Source organism: Struthio camelus, chromosome 18 (genome assembly GCF_040807025.1).
Source record: "Struthio camelus isolate bStrCam1 chromosome 18, bStrCam1.hap1, whole genome shotgun sequence".
In the NCBI taxonomy this organism is placed as follows: domain Eukaryota; kingdom Metazoa; phylum Chordata; class Aves; order Struthioniformes; family Struthionidae; genus Struthio; species Struthio camelus.
The window spans coordinates 1600472-1615092 of record NC_090959.1 but is presented as its reverse complement, the minus strand read 5'-3'; the positions used below and the strand labels follow the sequence as shown (position 1 = coordinate 1615092).

Genomic DNA, 14621 nt, shown 5'->3' with positions numbered 1-14621 from the left:
CCTAATAGGAGTTATTTAATAACAGTTAAATCTGTTAATTGTAAGTTACTGATATTTATATGCTGTATATTTATGTAGTATAATTAATATTTTTATAATTATGAATTAGTTTGTATTAGCTGATTCTTACTTACCTGCCTTTTTGATATCTGAGCTCACGTTCCAATTCTTTTCCTCATTCTAGGCCCTTTACACACTTTCTCACAGGGGTTTGTGCTATTGTTGGAGGCATATTTACAGGTATTGCACCTTTAAATCTTTTTTTCTCTCTAAAGTGCAAACATTTGTCCTCTTACTGTTCCTTGAGTCTGCGTGGTTGGTGAGAAGCCCATATTTTCTGGGGCAAGATGGTTTGCACCGTCAGGAAGGGGTATGGCACGTTCTGCAGAGCTATGGGCGAAGCATCAGAACTCTGTTAGCACAGCAGACTTTCAAGACACAACAAAAGTAGACCTATCGCAGCATTTCTTTTTGATGCCCTACAAGATGTTTTGTTTTCAAATAATGCGATCTTTCATATCCATGTGAATGCCGCTGTACTGTTTCTTGGCGAGATTGGGTCTGCAAGCAGATAGTTGCTTTCGTGTGGAACCTAAGCTGATAAAATCTGTGAACCCAAGCTGCCACGGGCAGAGCCAGCTAAGAGGTCTCAAACTGTGTTCCTGGATTCAGAAGCTCCATTGAGTGCTCTGCAGGGACTAAATGTAGCCCTCCAAATTAGCCTGGGTCACATAAGGGGAGACTGACCCCTGCAGAGCCATTTGAGTCTCTGGACCTTACTCCCAACACTGATTTCTGCAGTAGCAGATTAGCGTGCACTTAACTGCGTGCATGTTGCAGAGCCCAGCCTTAGACTAGCCTTGTACTCCAGCTAATAACCCAGGGCGCTCTGAAGCGTGGTCGGAGATGTTCACAGGGTTGTGAACGGCCAGCCTTGAGATCTAGTTAGCAGACCTTGTCGGACCCCGGAAGCTCTGTAAAAGGCCAGTCAGTGTATCACATAATACCTATATCTAATGCCTATGCCTGTATCACATAATACCTATATTAGCAAGGCTTTCCCATCTCCTAAGGATCACAGCCCTCAATTTACCTGATATTGAAGAACTGTTTGTTAAACAGGATTTCTGTCTGTGATACATTTGATCATATTAATTTCTTAATTTTTGACTCAGGGAAAGGCTTTTAAACATTATTTTTATGCCAAAGGCAAGCATCCTCAAGCAATGACACCCAATTCATAGTGTTTTCTGCCATACGTCATGTTTAGACTTTCTGAATTTTAGGGGACAGATCAAATCAGCTGTGTAACAGTTTTTGTGTGACAGCCATCAGACTCTTCCCCCAAGTAGAAATGTTTTCAAGGCAAAACAACCACAAACCACAGTCATCTGGGGAGTTAACTGAAAGACCCCAGATAGCATGACCAAAAATTACGTATTCTTCAGTAATAGAAAGAAGAATCAATTCTTAGCTGCTACTCTCTGAGCTTAAGCAGTATCAAGATGTCTGTCTCTGTGTAGGGTCAAGAAACCACTTCCTTGTTCCCTAGATTAGAAGTGCTGAATAAAAGAAAAAAAAACACCCAGAAGCCTCATAAAGGCATTAAAAATGTCTTCACTTTCTGTGTTCCCTCAGGTAAAAAAGAGGGAGCTAGGCAAGCAAGAGCTTTTCCTGTGAAAGCTGTCTTGATGGAAGCAGGGTTATCTGGAGAGTAACTGGAGAATATCTGGAGTTTTGTGGTGCAGTAAACCCATTCTGAGCTTTTTCTTGGTCCCAAGCAAGCCGTGAATTAATATACTCTTTCAGTGCACTGGCTGCAGAGATTTGAGGGAAATACTGCATAAAGAACTTAAAGGCATCACTTTGTTTTATGTTTTGTGTTCTTGGTTGGTACACATTGCAGTCTCCCTTAAAGAGCATCCGTAAAGGGCAGTATGCCTTTATTGCGTAGACTGGCTCACTTTTAAGGTAACTGTGAAATGATCGTGAAGTGGGGAACATTGCCTTGACAGGCTATGTTAGAGCAATGAAACAGCATACACTTCCCAGACTGAACTTCCTCTCCAAAGTCTTCTCACTCATCAGTAAGCGCATGCGGCTTAGCTAGTCCCGTCTTTACCACTGTAAGAGAGATCTTTCTGTGGAGAAGCATGGCCCCGTCTGCTCCTGCAAACTGGATTTTCCCTCTCCTAATGAGATGAGGACCTTCATTCCTGAGCAGCCGCAGCTGTTTCCTCTTTTTCCGCTGACGGAAGGATTTGTGTTTTCTTTTCCTGGAGCTGTTCTCTCTTTGGGGAACGTCTGCATTGATTCCTCTATTTTCTTCTTTTAGTTGCAGGATTCATTGACTCCTTGATTTATCACTCAGCACGTGCTATCCAGAAAAAAATTGAGCTTGGGAAGACAACATAAGTAAACAATGACCTCACTGCACAAAAAACTCTAAGGAGAGCTAAACAGATTTTTTCAAAATACATGCGATCTTGTGTTTGCGCAAGAGAAGAGGTTTGGAATTACTGGATGGCCCCAACCACTCTGACGTTACTGTCTCATCATTCTTTGTTTGGCATTAATTTGTGGATGGAACTGCTTGAACCTTGCTGCTGTAAAGATGCGTTAGCCATCTCATCTGACTGTGCAGGCCCTACTGTATAAACCCTTTTGTGTCTGTCCATGTTCATCAAATTTGCCTCCCAAAAGAGCTGCTGGAGATACTGCAATGTGTTTGTCTCCAGGAGTAAGGTACTATATTGTCACGAAACCTGGAGCGGATTGAAGTTGCCATGAAATAAATTTTCTGGCAACGCCATCTATCCTCCTTTTTTGTTGTTGTTGTTAAAAGTGTTTCTGAATGCGCTGATGCTTGTATGCCGGATCTCTGTGAAAATGTGCTGAATCCCTCACGCTTTCCTTTCGACTGGGCTGCGCAACGTGGTGAGAGCTGGCACACAAGATGTGCTTACAACACTATGGGGCACTGCAGTGTTCTCTGGCTGCTCCCAACTGCTCCTTTTATGAAAGATGCAAGTTGATGTTTCAGTAAAAAAAAAAAAAAAAACACTGTTTGCAGTTTTAATTAATTTTTAAATTGGATTGTGTTTTTCACTTCCCCTGTGTTTATATTTTGTAATAAAGTTAAACCTCTGTGGGTTTTGATAAAGCATTTAGAAGAACAATTAAGTTAATTTATTTGAACCAGTCCTGGTACTAAATTGGTATTGAATCAGAAAATTCCTATAATGTGGCAAAGTATGTAGACATCATGATGCTGGAGATGTTTTTTTTCTTTTTAATGATCTACACAAGTGAGTAAAATGCTTAGTGCTGGGGCTGGCAGATGACATTAAATTTCGAGAAATTTGTAAATAACGAGCAAAAAAACCTGTTGTGAATCCCTGCCTCATTCTGAGGTAAAACAGACTCATTGCTGTGAAAACTCAGCTCTGGATTAGCTGAGGTTCTTGTATTTGCTCTAAACTTAGTCCAAGCCATTGAACCAATTTGGTCCAACAGTGAAGAGCAGGCACAGGATCAAATGATGCAGAGAGGAAGCTGTTTTAAAACTTTAAGAATAAATATAATTAATTTGAAAGTAGTATTTGCTTAATTAGTTGAATTTACCTTCAAAACACTGAGTATAGAAGTTTTTCAAACAGAGAGAGAAGCAATTTGAGGTGTGTGTAAGGAGACTGACTTACCACTATCCTAGAATGCAGAAAAAAATGGGTTTGTAAAAAAAATTAAATACTCTTGTTCCAAATGTATAAATCGGCCAGGTGATCTTGACTGGTCTGGTTTGAGGAAAGAGAGTGTATAGTATCTATATTTATTATCAGGAGCAAAAAGTGATCTGAACAGCTCTAGCCCCTTTGTCACTCAGCAGAGCTTACAGCTTTATAATTAAACTGTAAAGAATAAAAAAGAGTGTAATTACTTGTCAGACCTCAGAAGAGCATCAGCGAGCATCATGCTGAACTCTGCTCAGCACTGTGAGAAAAGATAGCAAAGATGAAAGGGTAAGCACAAGAATTGTATGGGAAACTGGATAAAAAGGAAATGACGACTGGCTGCTTGGAAAGGAGATTCTCAGAGCAGAGAAAGGGCAGATTAATCTTACTCAGTGTTTTCGGTATAAAGTGCTGAAGGGGCCTTAAAGGGGAAACAGAAACCTTGTACAGAAATGTAGATTCTACCTGGAAAGGTAGAAATCAGGTGAAATTTAGTAATTCATGCAGGGAGTAATATGGATTTTTCTTTCAAGGTGGGAGCTTATAAGCAAGAAAGAGACCTGGTGATTTTAACAGACTGACTGAAAGACAAAGCGGCTAATGTGACGTAGCCGTGAAAAGCTCAGTCTGGTTCAAGGATGTTCATATTTGCAGTTTAAAGTAGGAAACGGCAAACTGCTGCCATGGTCCTGCCGTCCCAAGGAGAGGACGGTACCACAGTAGTCGGGGTAGTTCTGTGTTTGGCAGGTTTTTCAGAACACATCTGAAGAGCTGTTTGGAAAGAATCTGGTTGTGCTGCTTACGCTCTGGAGCTTTGCAGGCTGCTTGCAAAAGGAAGAGGGCACTTTCTAATGCATCAGCAAAATACCTTTCACAAGCAGTAGGTGTGGGGAGGTGTGCGTGACCTCAAAGTGACGTTGCCAGAGAAGGCCGGTCCTTGCCCCTTTCTGTTCCACGTCAGGATGGCATCTCATGAACCTGCTTTGCTCTGGAGGGAAAAACCTCCTTTTGGAAATTTGGGCTCCATGGTCTGGAATGTCTTTGTATGGGACAGGTCTGAGATCAGCTGCACTGTCTTTTCAAGGCAGTGAGAGTTCAAAAAATGAATAAAACAAATGTTAACAATAGTTAGATTCACACATGGTTTCAAAGTTTATTCAGCGTAAGATCTCTTCAACAGTATTTATTTCTGCCATCTGATTTCTGCACGCTTGACTATGCCTTTCTTACTCTTCTGTAATATCATTTAAAAATACTTCCCTAGTTATAAATAAAAACCAGCAACGGAAGATGCCCTTCCCTCCACCTGCCTGACGAACCAACATGAAACTTCCCCAAACGTCACCAGTGGGTAGAAACTGGTTTCTTCACAGACAGCTGTGTCTGAACAAACGCCATGAAGGAAGTAATTTGTTGCCATGCACACAGTCAGGGACCTGCTCTTGCGCTCTTTTTGCGCTTGCCCCTGGCTCTCCCGAGGAGCCGGTGGCTAGACCTGAGTGGATGCCCACGTGGACGGACCCAACACAGCTGTGGCAGTTGTAGTGTGTGGCTGGAAACCAGCCACACGCTGGTGTTGTATAAGCAAGAGGTGGCAGGCAACCGCTACTGCTGGCAGTGGTGCCAAGGGCTGGGGGCTGGTTTGCAGAGCTCGGGTATGGGCATTGCCAATGTGCTCTCATCTCATCTAATTCAGAGCAGTCATCTGCTACGTGGGTCAGAGAGGGCAGCGATTTCTCCATCCTCTCCTGGCACACCCCAGCCCGCCCACGCACGCACGCACACTGCAGCCATGCCAGGACCACGTGCAGCAGCTCACAGACGCCATCCTGCCCCCGCTCCCTCCCGGCAGGCGAGAGGCAGGGCCCTCGGCTCCCCTTCCTGCCTAGCTGCATCCCTGCACGGGCCGGCCGTGCCCACCGTTTCTGGCCAAAGACGGCGTACCCTGTGCCGCGGGAGGCCTGTCACCCCCCCCCTACCCTTCCCACCCAGCCCAGGGCCGGAGCCCCCGAGTTTGAGTTTGTGCCCTTCTTTCTGTGCACTTTTCCCTCTGCAACAACAACTAGCTCAGGCGTAGCATAACTCTCCCATCTACTTGAATGTGTCCGCAGTTACGCTCATGGCCACTGGGTTGTAACTCATCCAATTTTAGGACTCCAGAAGCCGGGGGTTCGCCTCAGCTCCTTACTCTTGGTGTCGTCTTTGGTGAAGAAGCAGGAACTATAGCAAACATATCCTAGGCTAAACTAAGCTGCTGCAACAGCTCATGCTCCTCTCTGTCTGCAGTACCGAGCTGGTGGGACCAGCACAATCAGCCCCGAAGCGGCAAGCTGGGAAGGTGGCAGGAACAAACCAGTGGAAGTTGAGGCCTGAGGGCTACTGGCATGCAGCAGCGCTGGTGGGAGAAGCAAGGTAAAGAGCTGATGCAGCTGTCAGCACGTGCAGGTGTCTGCCAGTTCTTGTGCTAACACCCTGGCCTCCCTTTCTTGGAAATATGTCATTCGTAGAAAAAAATCCTGCCTTCAGCTGCCAGTCTCTTGATGATGCTGAATTCAACATCAGCATCGTGGACCTTTGTCCTGCGGAAGGCTCCAGAGTAGCGGTTTTCTTCCCAGTAGTGATGCCAGTTCCCTTTGGTGTCTGCTCCAAAGCCAAACACAGAGACCTGCACACACATCAACAAGAACAGTTGCTAAATGAGCACTCCATCCTCCCAAGAGCATACAGGCCAGTGCTTGCCCTTTACCAAATCTTCGTGCAGCTTCCGGTCTACAGAGGCCAGAGTGGGAGAAGTCATCTCTTGGCATGAAGCACATGAGCCTGGGAGTGTGCCGCACCGGTAATGGCGTTGCTCACAGCCCTAGCTGGTCATTAGGAAGCTGCAGGTTTGATGCAGAGTTCAGAGGAGACAAGGTAAATGAGGCAGGCAGGGGCAGTAGCTCCTCGGAGGAACATCCTAGCCCTCCTGCAGGATCCCCCCACTCATGGAAATGGGGCAAAGCTCAACTCACAGCCTACGGTAGAGGCCACCTCCTGCCACGGCCTGAGACTTGGGGTACAGAGCTCAGCACGTGGCACCAACAGGCTGTATGAGCAGGAGGTTTCTCTTTGAATGGCATTGTTACTCCAAGCAGCAACATTTGGCTGTGGGTAACAGCCAACAGGAGCAGGGTCGTGGCCACATGGGCTTCCTATAGCACAGCCAGTGTGAGGCACAACCATAGCCTTCTGCCTGCACGAGCCTGCAGCTGGGCCAGAACAACCTAGGTGCTGGGGCAGACTAGGAGCTGACTGCCAGGGAAGCACCACTACGGCAAAGGCCTTGGGTGTGCCTTTGCAGCAAGGCTGACCACATTCTGGCCACCCTGCATAGCCAGCAGGTCAAAGGCCATGACCTGCACTTGGCACTGGGATGGCTGTGGCTGGATGCAGCGTCTGGTTTGCGCAGCCCAGCACTTGAGAGCTGTCAACAAACAGTAGCAAAGCAGAAGTTAGACCAAAGTTGGCGCCAGGCCCTTCCAACAGCTGCAAAAGGATGAGAGGCAGCAGAGAATTGCAGCAAAGGAAATGTTCTTTGACCAAAAAAACAACCTCTTCCCTATGAATGTTGTAGCCATCTTTGAGGATCCAGAGAGGTACAAGGTTCTCCATCCTGCAGGATTTTCAAAATTTGGCTACACAAGACCCTGTCTTGAAGTTAGCCCTGGTCTGAGCAGTGAGCTGGACTAGAGACACCCCAAGGTCCCTTCTGCACTTTGTGCCCACAGAGAACATGAGGCTGAGCCCGTAGCACCTCTCAGAGCCAGTAAGGTCACAGAGCCGTGTGAGATGGTGACACAGCCATGCCAAGCACTGGGGCTGAGCTGCTCCCACTTCATTTCAGGGCTACACCTAGGCCTGCTGGCCACACTCACCTGCTGGCAGGCGTGCAAGGCAAAGAGCAGCGTGGTGAAGCCAGTGGAGGGGTACTTCCCGTGGCGCTGTGTCCAGTTGTCATGAATGTACTTGAGAAAAGCAGGGCTCAGGATCAGCACCTGAACAGGGGAGCAGAGCACAGCCCCAGTAATCAGTTTGCCACAGCGCTACGAACAGAATGGCCAACCCCTGCCACCAGCAAGGTGATGTCAGAGCGGCCATCAGCCTTCCCCGCCCATCTCTGCCTGCATCCCACTTGCTGCTGCCTGCCAGAGGCGGCTCTGGCTGAAGGAGCCCTTGTCTCCCCCAACACTACCCAGTGGGCTCCTGCGCTGCCTTGCAAACTCTTTTTTGTGCCACATTGTACAGCCATGCTGCTTTGCAGCCCCTTCCTCCCTGCTGCCTTGACAGCCCCAGCACATGGGGCAGCCAGGCGCCCACCCCCGCTGGCCCAGGTGCATGCCACAGGCTGCAGGTGGGGGTGCTCCCTAGAAGCCCACCCAGTTCTTACCTTGTTTTTGTCAGCTTTGATGAACTGTCTGACTCTCATGTATGTGCTGTAAAAGTGACAGGATATTCGTGAGCTAGAGGCTGTCCTGCACCATCTCAGGAGGACAGCAGCTTCCCTGGGAGACCTCTCCTTCAGGGGCACACAGTCTGTAGAGGGCTGCTGTGATGACCAGCGCCAGGGTGCCTGGCAACCCCGCAGCCTGCCAGGCCTGCCCAACAGTGTGTCTATGACCTGGCTGGCTCCCAAAAGGCTCCAGCACCATATGAGGGAGGACCCAGCCCTGCACTGTGCTCCCTCCATACCCCTTGCCAGCACCCAGGGAGGCAGCCACCTCAAGGAGCCAGCTAGGAAGGCCCACATCAAGTCCATGGCCACATGGCTGGGACAGCCTCCATCCCAATCATGCTGCCACAGGACGCTTGAGCCCTGTAAGGAAAGGTTGGCGCTGGCTTCCCCCAGAACACAAGGCAGAGACAACAAGCCTGCCTGCAGAGGGCTCTGAGCCCTTTCTTCAGCCAGAATAGTGGAGCTGAGGAGAGGGGCCAGGTTCTCCAGGGCAGATGGGACACCCTGCATCATTCCCCAGTGTTTCTGGCACAAGTGACATGCTCCCCCCACCTGCTGCAGAAGACCCAGGCCACATCCAATGGCGGGAAGCTACGCACTGTGTGAGTTCTCCTGTGGAAAAGGCGCTGGCCACCCACTTCAGGTCCAGTGGCTTAAAGGGGACAAGGACGAGGTGGACACCAGGCCAGAGATTCATTGCGCTTTCTGGGTACATGAAGTGATGGGTTGTTCTCATGCCGACGTCCACCTCGAAGCCTGCTGTCTTTGCTCTGTTCATCCTAGGGGAAGGGGGCAAGGGACGTCCCAGAACAAAGCCACACACCATGTGGGACAGTTTGGGTCCTGAGGTGCACGGTTTTGCCAGGCAGCAACACTGGTCTGCCCTGGCTAGCAAGCAAGAGGAGGCGACCTAGGTCCACGAGGGTCCAGTGTGTGCTCTGGGCTGTGTGCAAGGGGCCTTGGCTTCATCTTGGCCATCAAGGGAGCAAGGAGCAGGACAGGACCTGGGCATGGGCTCTCCTATTTACCCAGAGGGCTGCAGTCCCCCAGGGAGCAATGCACTGGGACTCTCCGCACCCCTGTAGTGCCAGCATGGGCTGGGGGGGGGGGGGGGCGGGGGGGGGCTCCAGACAGCAGGGGCAGTGTCATTAATTACCCAATCCAGGGGCCCTGTGCTTCTGCTGGGAGGGGGGGGGAGGAGTACAAGGGGTTTTTCTCTGGGCTTTCATGGGGCTGCCCATGGCCTACCAGGCTTCCAGAGAGGACAGAGCAGGGCCCAGGGCTGGGCTGCGCAAGCCCCCTGGGGTACACTCACCTCAGGACCCAGTCATGGGAGTCGATCCGTGGCCCATGGTGGGATCCTTTCAGCCTCCCCGAATTTCCCACCACAGCGCAAGTCCTGCACTGGGATGCATCCCATGTGCTGCTGGTTGGGGATGGGAGAACAGCGAAGAGGTGCTGAATTGTCGCCTGGAGCTGGGCTCCGCTCGGGGAGCTCTGCAGCTTCTAGCAAAGCAAGGGCAGAGACAGGTTGGCATCAGCCCTGCAGGGCTCCTAGGGAAGAGCTGACAGAGCCTGACTCATCCCAGAGGTGCCCAGCAAAAGCACGAGCAGTGACACAGCGAAAGCATGAGCAGCAGTAGGCATAAGTCACACAGATGAAAAGCCTTCTTGGATCTTAGGAAAAGAGTTTCATGGTGAGGATAGTACAGCCTGGGGGAGGGAGAGGGGCACAGAGACGCTCAAAACTTGTCCAGATGAGGCCTTGAGCAAGGCCTCTGATCCAATGTCAAAGCTGGCTCAGCTTTTAGAGGGGGCAGATGGAGATGACGCCAGGCGGGGAGGTGGGGAGCCCCTGGAGGCTGCACTCAGCATCCCTGGGACCTGCTCAGCTCCCTGTGTCTCTGCACTTCACTTCCTTGCTGGCAAGGGGCAGCCTTCCCCACCGGCATGCACCAGCAGCCAGAGCCAGCCGGGCTGGGGGAGCGCGTGGTGGCCAAGTCAGTGAATCTGGGGAGCGGGGACCTGGCCACCTGGAGGGAGCACTGGGGGCCAAGGGTGCAGCTGGCTGTGAATTGCTGCCCACAGAGCGTCCGCGCGACTAGGCACAGGGACCCGCAGCCTCCCGGGGCTCTGCCTGGAGCTCAGAGCAGCTGAGAGCAGCTGCAGGAGTCGAGCGAGCTATCGAGAGGTGCGGGAAGAGTCGGAGACAACTGAGGGCTGTGCCAGTGGCTGCCCTTCTCTGTCCCTGATACTTGGGCCACAGCTCCTCTCCTGCCAGCTCTGGCTGCCCCCCACCCACAGAGACACAGGGCAGCCTCCAGACCCTGCCTGGGGGAGAGGGGGGTCTCTTCCCCCTCTTCTTCTCCACACATAGGAGCTTCCAACTTCACCTTGGCCCTGGGCCTGGACCTGGGCCTGGGCCTGTCATGCTGCAAACAGATTTTGGGAGGCGGGGAAGAGCCCCAAGCACTCAACAATGCCCCAACTCACCAGCCACCAGTGAATAACATCGGAGGAGAGGTTCTGGGCTCGCACCGTCAGCAGGGGCCCCACGGCTGCGTCGTAGCGGGTGTTAAACCAGGCTGAGCTGTTGACGCTGACAGTGCAGTGGGGCTGCAGGCGGACGTCAAGGAGAGATGGAGACCAGAAGAAGTGGCCAATGCCAGCCGTGGGGGCTCGGAAATACTGCCATAGAAAGAGCAGGAGGCACAAGGCCACGACCACCCGAGCACGCTTCCGGCACAACATCCCTCATACCACCTGTAGCAAGACATTTCAGGCGACCGTAGCAGTGGCACTGCAGGCAGGAGCAGGCCCCCCCTTCCTCTTTCCCTCCATCCCTGCCTGGACTCCTGCAACTCAGCTAGGATATGGGTCTGTGACAGCACTGGGCTCCTGTTGCACCCTTCTGCCCTCAAATAAACACTAACAAAAAAATTAAAAAACAGCAACACAGTCCTATGCCCCCACTGCTCTCCTGACTGGCAAGTAACTCAAATATCCTAGTAAGGTTTTCCTTTTAAAATCATTCAATGGCTTTATTGTTCTGGTCATTAAAACAGCAGGGAAACCAAAACAGATCCCTGGAGTCATTTCTGAGGCTGGCTTTTGCAGGAATCCCTGCAGCAGGGTGTCCTTGCTGCGCACCCCAGACATGCTCTGCAGCTGGTGCAATATGGAAAACACAGCAAAGACAGCCCCACTGGGCTATTCAGGGTCCGTAGGCCCCTGGGAGTCCCTGGTCTACATCTGACAGTGTCAAAGTTGCTTAGGGCAGGGTATGGCCAGTTGCTAATATCTGCTGTACAAGGAGCCACTCTCTGGCTGCAAAACTTTTAGGCGCTGCAAATCAAAAAACAAAAAAGTTTACAAACCAGTGGTTAAGTTTCTTTGCTTCAGCCTGGAGCCAAACTGCAGCTTCTTGCTGGAACAGCAGCCACAAAACAGCAAACCAGTCTGATGTCCACCCCACTCTCTCTGCCAGATGACACACTACGCTGCCACCTCTCCGTGCGCCCTAGGATTGCATAGTGCCATTTGAGCGCAGAAGCCAAGCTGTCTACCCACTGCCACAGCAGCTGGAGTGCCTCACAGGCTCCACAGCATCCGATGGCCCATGCACGCCTCACCAGCCCTGAAGTTTTGCAGTTTAAAGGACAATGAATCATTGCCAGGGTGAGGAACCAAGAGGGGGGGCAATAGCTCTGTGCGTGTATGCAGGTACATCCATTTTTCTTAAATATCTGCATTTGAGAGTGAAAGACTGCCCTTCCTGCCTTCCGTCCGGTCCCAAACACACACACATAAAAAGCTGAAGTCAGAGGGAAAAGGGTTGTCTTGGTCTCAGAGACTTTAGAAAGTGCTCAGCCTGTCTTTTGCAGGTGAACCATGAAACAGGACCCGGCTCCAGAGGGCCAAGGAGAGACCGAAAGGCAGAACCGTGCAGGACAGCCTCCACCTTGGGTTCAGAAGCAGTTGACAGCTCACTGCCACGGCAGCCTTGGGCCTCATCTCTGCATTTGAAAAGCTGAAGGATAGAAAATACATTCTGGCCTTCATAGGAGCTCTTGGTCTTTCCCACAGCCTTCATCTCCTCCTTTCCTCTCAAGACCCATGTAAAACTGGGGACAAAGCTGAACCCACCTCGAAGCATGAGGCCAAAGCAGGCCAGATGCCGGGCCCCACAGATAAGCCTTAGGTTCATTTCTCTACATGAAACATTTTCTGTGCCTTCTGCAGCACTGACATACCTGCTCGCTGTAGTATCCAACCAGCTGGCCTCAAAACTGACCCAGAAGATGCATACTCTAACACCAAAACTGCCACTCCTCAGGGTCCAAGCGGAGACGGTGCTGGAGCAAAGAGCAGAGTCAGCAAAAGCAGACAGGAGCAGTTTGACCGGTGCTAGCCAGCTGCAGCAGGTTACATGGCCTCTGCAAACCCGCCCTTTCAAAACTAACTGAAATAACATCGCTTCTTGTCGAAGGGAACAGCACAGCGGAAATGCAATTGTGGGCAGATCTGTGCTCACACACACAGGAAGAGCTTTGCTGGCAGGCCAGCTCTTAACCCCCACCCAGTCATGGACGCAAAGGTATAAAGCAGAACCCAGAAGCTTCACAATATTTTTCTTGCTAGTGGCCACAGATCCCTGTCATGCAGTCTTTTACCCTTCAACAGCAACTGCAAGCTTTTGCTGTAATGGAGGCAAAGAGCATGCGTCTGTCGTGCCTGCCAGGCAAGGAGCCACAGATCCCCTGGGCAAGGGGAGAAGGCTATTTCAGGCACTTCAGAACCTCTGAGGCTATTAAAGCCACAGCCCAGGGAGAGGGGGAAGAGCCAGCTGGTGGCTGCACAACCAGCACCGGGAGCTCCATAAAGCCAAGAGCCAGGGGACTAGAGCAGCACAGTGAATATTTCATGAAGCTTTTTCCGGCTGCCTGTCACCAGGGAGAGGTGGCTGCTCACAGCAGGGTTCTGGAGGGGCTCTGGAGGGGCATGGACCAGCCATAGGAAGTAAACAAACTACCCTGTGTCCTGCTTGTGGCCCTAGACTGACACAGCCCCCAGAGCGGGATGGGGCACTGAGGCAGACACCTGGCTCACCCTCTGCTCTCTGCAGGCTCCACTAAGATGGCAGCCCAGCCCCGGCCCCAGCCCCAACTCATGGCTAGTGGGTGCAGGAGGAGGACCCCTGCCACCCATGCCCGCTGAATCCATGCCACTGAAGGAGGAGCCACTCACATCCTCATAGTGGCTGAAGCACCTGCCCAAACCATGCACCCAGAGGTGCCCTCGGGTCCGAAGCACCGTGGGTGGTCGTGTGCTGCAGTCCTTGAGCCACCCTTTGCAGCTATGTGGCCCTGGGGGATGCAGCCAGCAGTCCGAGACTGGAGCTCTGGCCCTGCTCCACGCAGCTGCCCCAAGGGACACTGCCGGGAGCTCCCCAGGCTCCCTCAGCCAGGAAATGGGCCCCAAGGGTGCTGTGGTCCCCCCCCCCCTCACCCAGAGCAGGCCTACCCCAGAGCCTGCCCTCTGGCCCTCACCTTTCCGAGGAAGCGCCGCAGAGCAGGGACGGGCGATAGAGATGCCGCCCAGGCCTGGTGGGCAGGGCTCAGCAGCCTCGCCAGCATCTGTGCACTAATCACTACACAAAACTTGCAACCGCCTCCGCAAGAAGTGGAAGTACTGCCCCGAGATAAGGAGGAAATCTGTGCCTCTACGCACTCTGTGGTGTCAGCTCAGGGCTTCATGTCCCTCCCCTGGCGTTTCCCACCGGCCCCAGGCTGGGCCTAGTGCCTGACCCGGCTCCCCCACGCAGCAGGGCCTCTCAGCACTGAGGGGCAGGGCAGGCCGTTCCCCATCACAGCTGGATGCTTCCCCCCCACACAGTGTCTGCAGGATCTGGAGTGGGGCTTGGGACAGGTGCCATCCTGGGACCTCAGTGGGTGCTGGCACCCAGTGCTGGTGGTGCCCAGCCAGCTGTGGACAGCTGAGGAACAGCCAAACACCGGGTAAGCCCCAGGCCTCGTGTTTTGGGGTGCTGAGCTTTCTCTGGCCAATATCACCCTATCCTGAGGAGAGCCTGGACCATCCTTGAAGGCACCGTCTCCCTTGATTGGCCTTGCCCTGACCCCAAGACCTCAGTGTAGAGAAGCCCCGTGGCTATGCAGCCCTGGGAGATGCCATGTCCTTTCTCTGTGGAGAGTGACCATGGTGTCACCCAGCAGCTAAAAGCAGCCTAGGCCTAAAGCACTGCAGTGAGGCCCATGGGACAAGGTCAGCATGCCTGACTCCAAAATGCATTGATTTGTCCATTTTGGCCCTTGACTTTCTATGGAAGCAAACCTGTGTGATTAAACGTAGCCAAAACACAACTTTAATTTTTGACCCAA

The 14621-nt window shown here is 51.8% G+C and overlaps 2 protein-coding genes across 7 annotated transcripts in view; one reads left to right on the top strand and one right to left on the bottom strand.

Moving 5' to 3' along the window:
• ERGIC3 (ERGIC and golgi 3) overlaps positions 1–3166 on the top strand; it is a 28610-nt gene extending 25444 nt beyond the window's left edge. For both annotated transcript variants that reach the window (XM_068912704.1, XM_068912703.1), the window contains 2 exons: positions 185–240; positions 2336–3166. In XM_068912704.1, the coding sequence (XP_068768805.1) occupies positions 185–240; positions 2336–2415 (136 nt within the window). In that variant the 3' untranslated portion in view covers positions 2416–3166. The remainder of the gene's footprint in view (positions 1–184; positions 241–2335) is intronic.
• Positions 3167–4859: 1693 nt separating this feature from the next.
• Positions 4860–13927, bottom strand: LOC104146943 (CMP-N-acetylneuraminate-beta-galactosamide-alpha-2,3-sialyltransferase 2-like). Of its 5 annotated transcripts, none has more exons than XM_068912707.1 (8): positions 13773–13927; positions 12477–12578; positions 11601–11743; positions 10717–10986; positions 9539–9729; positions 8158–8203; positions 7646–7765; positions 4860–6396 (listed from the first exon to the last, which is right to left on the bottom strand). In XM_068912707.1, the coding sequence occupies exons 4-8, from the start codon at positions 10972–10974 to the stop codon at positions 6229–6231; spliced, it is 783 nt and encodes a 260-aa protein (XP_068768808.1). In that variant the 5' UTR covers positions 10975–10986; positions 11601–11743; positions 12477–12578; positions 13773–13927; the 3' UTR covers positions 4860–6228. The 5 variants fall into 5 exon arrangements, with proteins under 5 accessions (XP_068768808.1, XP_068768807.1, XP_009677559.1 ...); XM_068912706.1 differs by lacking the exon at positions 11601–11743 and adding an exon at positions 8823–9002 and having other exon boundaries at positions 13773–13926; XM_009679264.2 differs by lacking the exon at positions 13773–13927 and adding an exon at positions 8823–9002 and having other exon boundaries at positions 12477–13700.
• Positions 13928–14621: the final 694 nt, after the last annotated feature.